At 40.3% G+C, this 7739-nt stretch overlaps 1 protein-coding gene across 1 annotated transcript in view; it reads left to right on the forward strand.

Annotated features, from left to right (window-relative positions):
• The window catches only part of LMO7 (LIM domain 7), a 99282-nt gene extending 98260 nt beyond the window's left edge, over positions 1 to 1022 (forward strand). The window contains 1 exon segment of the mRNA XM_029085972.1: positions 284 to 1022. Within this exon segment, the coding sequence (XP_028941805.1) occupies positions 284 to 306 (23 nt within the window). The 3' untranslated portion in view covers positions 307 to 1022.
• Positions 1023 to 7739: the final 6717 nt, after the last annotated feature.

Below are 7739 nucleotides of genomic sequence, written 5' to 3' on the forward strand. Positions count from 1 at the left end.
ACTAAAAATAATTCTTAAAAACTTGGTAAGGTGCATGTTCTGTGGAATATTACTTGGCCTGAAATACTTGCAGTGCTGTAATTGGATTAAATTGAAATTTGTATTGTTCATTAAATTTGGATTGCTAGATTCAGAATGTATACCTTAGTTTGTGTTACTGTTTTCAATAGATACTGGAAATATCATTATCTGACAATTTTTAACTAGGAAATTTTAATTTTTGTCACTAAGATTCCTCAGTAGCTAGACTTTTAATTACAATTCTTCTGTCTCCCTCTAACAGCTGGACAGCCAACCTCCATGTGAAGCAAATGAAGATATGAAACCACTGTTGCAGATAAAAGAAGAGGTGATTGCTGCTGATGTAGATCTATAAATATATGTATTGTGTGTATGTGTGTTTTTTCTAAGAGTAACTCTTGCTTGTCTAGTCTTATTAGCAATGCATTGTATTCTTCATATAACTATTTTTATTTATAAGAAAGTAATTGCAGTAAGGAAATATCTGAGGAAAATGCTTTCACTTTTTCAGCTTCAAGTGCTGAGAGCACAAGGGAGAAGGAGTATATTTTCAGTAATAACTTCAAAATATTTTTGAGGCTTATAATCAACTAGTTGACTTTCCAATGGTATATGAAGAGGGTATTTTGTTTCTAAGCTCTTGAAATGAGCATTAGAGAAATAGCTAATATAAATATATATTTGCAATTGCTGTCTTTATTTTTGACATATGCTGAAAGTGAGTTCTCTAGATTAATATGAAGCTGCATTTAAATGCACACAAATGTGTTTGCTTTCCATATGCTGGTTTCTAAAATTATGTGCTTTTTGAAACTTAAATACCAAGCATAATCTGTTTGCTCAGTGGTGTTGGCACAATATTCTGTGGAATCCATTTAAGGGGAAGAGTTCTCTTTTCCCATTTGGAAAATGTAACTATCACTTTTTCCTCCACAAACTGAGTGGATAATGGTTGTTGAATTACAGTATATTTGTAAATAAAATTTCTGATGTTGCATTTATTAGGTTTTTTTCCTTTCTGTCTAGCTAAATGTGTCTAAGGCAATTTGCTGAAATACAAAATTGTTTTAATTTCATCTTGGGAAAATACTTTTTATGATGAAAATGTCCACCTAAATGTGTAGGAACAATAGCTCTTGCTCTTCTCTTTTCCATCACTGTAGACTTCAAGTTTTGTATATAGTTCTCCCATCTTTCTATTCAGCATTAAACACAAATGGTGAGACTGATTCTTTGTCATATATACTCATCCCTGTAGCATGACAATTGAAAGAGATAGAAGTTCCCCTAAAACTTCTCTGCTGTGGCTAGAAATGAGGTGCTGAAAATATTTTTGGTTTAGGTTCTGCTCCTTCTGAAAACACAGCTGGAATGTGTGCTATGTGTTCTTCAGCTGTGGCTCCCATATTGCTTTAGTTGGTGGCTTCACAAATCCTTTCACGCCCAGTTATGCACCCCTCTGTGTCTGTGTCCTTGGAAGCAACAAAGAAAACATGGGATATGGATCAGAGCAATTTGGGGAACATTTTGTGGATGAAACTGAGGAGGAGGACAGCTGGGACATGCAGAAGGGCAGTGGGGCTCTGAGTTTGAGCTTGTACATGGCACCATGAGGAGCTACAGAGGGGTGCCAAAGCAGCTTAGGGTGCTGGTTCCTCTTGGGGGATCTTAGGGGTGGATAAGAGAGCTAGCAGACTGGGGAGAGAGGTCATGGCTGTGATAGTTGGGGGCAGCAAGGGAAGATCATGCTGTTTCAGTGTAGAGGGAGAACTTTGCCCATATGGGCCTCCTGTAACTCCTCCTGCTTGTAACTCCTCCACCTGTCTCCTATTTGTTTTGCTTTATTGATCTTTTTCCTGAACAGATGGGTTCTGCCTTGCACCAGGAAATTTCCTGCTAATAAATGCTGAATTACAAAGTGCCAAACATTGTTTTCAAATTTTACTATAAAAAAAGAAAAAAACCACAACAGACTTCTGAAATGCCTCATCAACCCATAGTTGACAAGCTCCTTGTTCAGCCACCTTTGTGACTTGGCCTTGGCTTTTGGTATTAAAGTGTCACCTGTGAAGTGGACTAGTGAAGATATTTCATTTGGTTTCCACTACTGTGGTAAGTAGTGACACAGTAGATGACAGGTGAGAACTCTGGGGTATGAAGACCTGTGATAGTTTCACTGAGCTAGCCCTTGGCCAACAGCCAACACAGCTGTTCACCCACTTCCCCTCTAACCCCAGGGGAGAGGGGAGAAGATTGGGGGGGCAAGGATAAGGAGGCTTGTAGGTTGAGATAAGAACAGTTTAATAATAGAAAGAAAAGAAAACCTAAAATAATACTAATATTAAAATCGTAGTGATAATGATAACAGTAATAAAATATACAAATGAGTGATACCCAGTGCAACTGCTCACCACCTGCTGACCAAGCCTGGCCCATTCCCAGATAATGATCCCAGAGGAGCCACAATCCCGAATGAAACTGTGATCCTGGAAGAGCAAGAGCCTGAGCGGAAGCCAGAGAGAGCTAAAGAGGAAGAGACCCTCACTGATATACTGGACATGACATGATATGATATGGAATATCCCATTGGCATATCTAAATTCCAGTTTAGCTTATTAATTTAAATGTTCCTTACCCCCTTAAATCTTGTGCTTGTAGACTAACAGAACACAAAGTCCTTCACTTCCAGTGACAAAAATGCAAACACTGGGATGTTATCAGTGTCTTTCTCATAGCAAATCCCAGGCTGAAAGCAAAATGCAGCACCATTCTAGCTATTGAAAAAAAAACCCAGCTCTATTCCAGCTAAAAACCAGAACAAGACCCTAGTGCCCAAATACAGACTATGGAGGGATATTCACACTTCCTGCTCGCACAGCTGCCTTGGAGCCTGGGGTCCTCTCTGCTGCTGGTGGAAGAAGATTGCTTCTCTGAGAGCTTTTCAGAGGAGGAACCCAAAGTAGGTGCTGCACAGATATGGCTCTCAGTTAAGATCCACACCTAATGGAGATGATGTGGATGCCTCTCTGCACTATCTGGTTTTCAGCCTTCTTTTATGGTACAGAAGAGCCCATCACCAGCCCTAAAAGACACTGATAGACAACATTTTCAGTCACGCTTCAGAAACTTCAGTTGAAGTTTCTCAACCTTCAAAGCATAAATGAATTTATCTTAGCCTATCCATGATTTCCTCTCTCCCAGCATTGTGTTATGCAGCAAAGCTGTGGGAAAAGTCAGGGATGGCCATGCAGTCTTTTGTATCTTGAGCCCAGTTGTGTTGCTCTGTCCCTGGGAATCATTTCAGCATGAATATTGCCTGGGAGTGAAGAACACAGAGGGAGAAGAAAGCTCAGCAACGTATGGTCTGTCATGCTCCTAGAGCTGCCCAACTGGCATCCCACAGCCTGGAGTGAAACACTCTGAGCTGGGCTGGCTTTTCCTAAATGGTGTCAAGCATTTCCATGCAGACTCCAATTTCATTTTCCTACAAAATGTCTGCAAAAAAAAATCAGTTGTTTCATTAGCTTGTACCAAATTGGTTGCCTGTGAGCAAACAGTGAGTAGAGTTTTGGATTAGTGGGGCTCAAAAGAGCTGAACATTAAAGTCTTTGAGAGTTGAAGCTAAGTTTCTCTTCTATAAGGCTCGGTTTAACAGGGTTCCTTCAAACCTGCATTTGCTAATTTGAGTTTCCAGATATAAGCAAAGAAAACTCCTTCCTCCTCTCCCTCCCCTTGAGGGGAACAGGCAGAGAAACCCACATTACAAATGCTGTATATGTGTATTTTGTTTCTTCCTAAAGTATTTGGAGCACGTTGGGCTCTGAAGTTCAGCAAAACCTCTTATCTGCTAGCAACACAAGATGGCAGTGTGTAAATGCAGCTCACGCAATAAAAAGCCCTTTCTGTGGTTGTAATCTTGTAAAAGAAGGGTCACCTTTGCTAAATGATGCTAAAGGTGCAATGTAATGAGAGTTAGAGAGAACTTTCTCTTAATCTTGGGCCTTTCTCCCCACCTGACATCATGGAAGTGCAATGTGCAACTGAATCATTTTAGCTGTCTTATTTGTTTTTTGTCTGCTGGTTTGTTAATTAGCTGCTGCTTAAACCAGTACTGAGTAGGGAGAGAGGTAAAGAGAACACTTTCTAGGAAGAAAAATAAACCGGATTATTTTTAGTGGAGGGTTTTGGTGTATTTTGTTGGATTCTTTACTTGTTTTAAATGCTGTTCAAGGAAGAAGAACCAATTGCTCTCCCTTTGTTCATCAGCTTCAGACACTCTGTTTAAGGTTAAAACCTCTAAATGCAAATGTCTACAGGTGAGTTAGGCCTATGTACTGCTATTGAAATCTGAGTGGATGTAGGGTTCAGCTCTGTTCTTTACTCTTGGATGTCCGGTGCTGCTTGGGATTTTGTTGAGTGTCTAGGACACCTGCCCAGGGCTGGGTGTGGGACAGGGATATGGTGCAGATCTGGGAGTTAGACTTGCAGCTGCTGATGCAGGTCTTGTGGGATGCTTTAGAGCATCTGAAAGGTCAGCAGAGATTTATGAACAAGTGTCTGAGTCAAGCTCAGCTCCCTACAGACAGTGGAACAAAGGTGGGTTTCATGGGCCAGTGAATAGGTGTCTCCTGAGGTGCTTGGCTGTCTAAGCTTCACTGACATTAACAGGCATGTGGACACTAGCTCACATGTAGGCACCTGCATTTTTACATCCCTCTGTTTACCTGTCTTAATGCTGACTGAATTCTTCTGAAAAACTCTGATTCAGCAAAATATTTAATCTACTCTATATTTATTCTTACAGGCTATCAGCTAACTAACTGCAATGTACATTTGAACATGGCTTTGGAACTGAGTGGTCTACAGATAGTGGCTCTAGTAGAGGTCAATATTTAAACAAAATGGCACTTCAAAAACAGAAAATGTTTTCTGTAGCTTTCGGTGTGAACTTACTGTGGGATTTTTCTCATATGTAAGAACAAAGGAATCGAGCATCTCTGAGTGAAATTCAAGGTATTGAATATGCCCTTAGTCTTGTTGAGATTGCTTTCAGAATTTTTTCAATAGAAGATTTGTCAGAAATTTCAAGTTTAATTACCTGTGCATTCATCTCTTCACGCAAGCTGCAGCACCACAGGCAGTGCTGGTTAGTGGCAAGATTTATGTAGCAAACCCTTTGTTAGAGCCCAGTGTCTGAATTTGGAGCTCACACTGATACCAGAAATGGGCAGAGCCAGTCTCATTATTTTCAGGAAAGTGCCTCACAGGTAAACCCTGAGGAGAGTCCAAGTGATAAGTTCAACATTTCCTTTAGGCAATAGCTGTTGTAACATGGCCCACCTTGTCACTTACAGAGGGTAAAAGCGCTTGAAATGTGACAATTTGAGTTCAACCTGAAAACCAGTGCACTTGGAGCAGTGTTTTAAATTCCAACCAATCATTTGTAATAGATTAGCAAAACCTGTGCTGTGGCTGTGGTGGAAGGCTATTAGCAGCAGACGTAATTACATGAAAGAGCGGCTTCATGCTGGAAGCGCTTCAGCATTTTCATTTTAGCTCCATGCTTCTTGGGAGCTGGGGGCACTGACATAAAACAACATAGGAGGATGATGTAGAGTGCTTGCTCCCAAAAGGAATATTCTAGGGTGAGCAGTAGGGTATCAGTTTATTAAAATGAAAGAATTTTTTTAATTGGTTCAACCTACTGGAAAAAACACTTGCCAATTAAGTAGCTGCTGTAGGCAACAACACTCAGATGTGTCGTGCAATGGGAATTACTGGCTTTTATGGGTTTGCCTTACGTTGTACAAAGAACCAAAGCACTTAAAAAAAAAAAAAAGGTATGTACAAGGGTGTGTCTACACACAGATTCTCTTTATTATTCCTAATAGAAAGAAATAAAAAGCTAGGGCCCTGGAATGGACAGTTCATAACCACAACCCAGTGAGAGCAGGCTTGTGGCCAGCACAGCACACCATCTGAAACACCTTTTGCAAAGTCCTGTGCCAGAGCAAGTGTTTCTGATTCCCCAAACTGGAATTTTCTTTTGCCTCCAAGGCAGTCAACCAGATGTGCCATTTATTGGTGCATCAGTTGCATATGGCCCTTCTGGGACGGAAATTCACAGATTTCAGGGTCAGATCAGGCTAGTGCAATCGTTTGATCTGACTATATGCCTATAAAGATCAGAACCTCTCACCCAATAATTCCTATAATGAACACAACTTCTGTGTGAACTGCACTGTTCTTTGTGTGGAAAAAATGCCCTGTGTAGATCTGAAGAATGCAAATGATGGAAAATCTACCACATGTCAAAAGAAATTGTTCCAGTGGTTAATTAGCACTCTTGAAAATGTTAATTATATTTTTAGCTATTTTATTTTAATGAGCTTTCTATCTTAAGATTTTATTTTCATTCATTTAACTTGATTTAGGCTCTTAGCACTGGATTAATTCTTTTTCTCTCCTAGGTTGTACATGTGACTTTGATACAATCCCCATTTTTTTCCAGTTTTATTTCTTACACCTGCATAAAGCCCTATTGCTCACATCAGTCAGAAAATGCAAGATTACCTCCATGGGAGGATACTGTGAATAGACCTGTCTCTCACTCAGTGAATTGCAACACAAAACTCTCCCAGGTGAATATCTAACACAGAGGGGAAATAATCTTTAAGAGCATTAAAAAAAAATCTGAAGCTCTATAAAAATTTCTTTGCGTAATGCATTAATTCAAAGTAAGAGCTTATAACCAGAAGGGAATTGTGCTGCATAAATCTTCTGGCGTAATCAGTAAGGCATTGAATTGCCTTTGTGGGAATGACCATGCCTGAATTCCTGTGTGGTTCTGCTAATTTCCCTGTGTTAGGGAAGCACCTGTAAGAGATTCCCATGCTGACATGTCTCAGTTGACAAGGAGACAAGATCACATCCCGTTTTTATTTTTCAGCATGAAGTGTCAGCTGCAAAAATACAATTAGTTCCTGCTGTGTTTGTCAGGTATTGATAGGAGGGCTCCAACTTGCAGCCTTTCATCAAACTCTAGCTCTGCAAAGATAACAATTACCATCTCTTAATGCCCATGTAAACAAGAGTCCTGTGGAGAAGCATTAGTTTTACTTGCATGTGTTACTTCATTTTAAGTAGCCTTCATTCCTACCGAGGTAACCTGCTGCATTTATGAGACACCTATGTGCTGCACCTCATTACTAATGCCAGTGGTTGTACCAGTGTACTCCTGTCTGCATAGATCAGAGGAGAATCCCAAAACTGTTTAGGAAAATCCCCATTGATTGTGGTGGAGCAAGTCAGTAAGTGAGCAGCCTTCAGCTAGGCACAGCTACCGTCTGTTACTAACCCGTGGCCGTCCAGCACAGTGCACTGCAGAGTGGCAGTCATGAGCTATGCTAGTCAGAATATTTTATTCAAAATTTTTCTCACAAATAAGCATGCATTTCTGTTAACAATTTGAATGCTTACAAGTACTTTTGGACCTCAGCAAGTAAAAATGTGACAAATCAATTCTTTGCCCTTTTCCACTGGGATAATTGAATGTTTTCTGCTTTTGACTGGTGGACTCGGTATTCTTTGGAGTTTTCTGTTGCCTGTTGTAGTTCATAGAACATCTAACACCTGTATATCTCAGGATTTTGTGTTCTCTCTCCCTCAGCACTGTGCCAACTCAGAAATAAAAGAAAGGCAGTTCTGGGCTGCAGGTC

Source organism: Antrostomus carolinensis, unplaced genomic scaffold, assembly GCF_000700745.2.
Source record: "Antrostomus carolinensis isolate BGI_N321 unplaced genomic scaffold, ASM70074v2 scaffold4587, whole genome shotgun sequence".
NCBI lineage: Eukaryota > Metazoa > Chordata > Aves > Caprimulgiformes > Caprimulgidae > Antrostomus > Antrostomus carolinensis.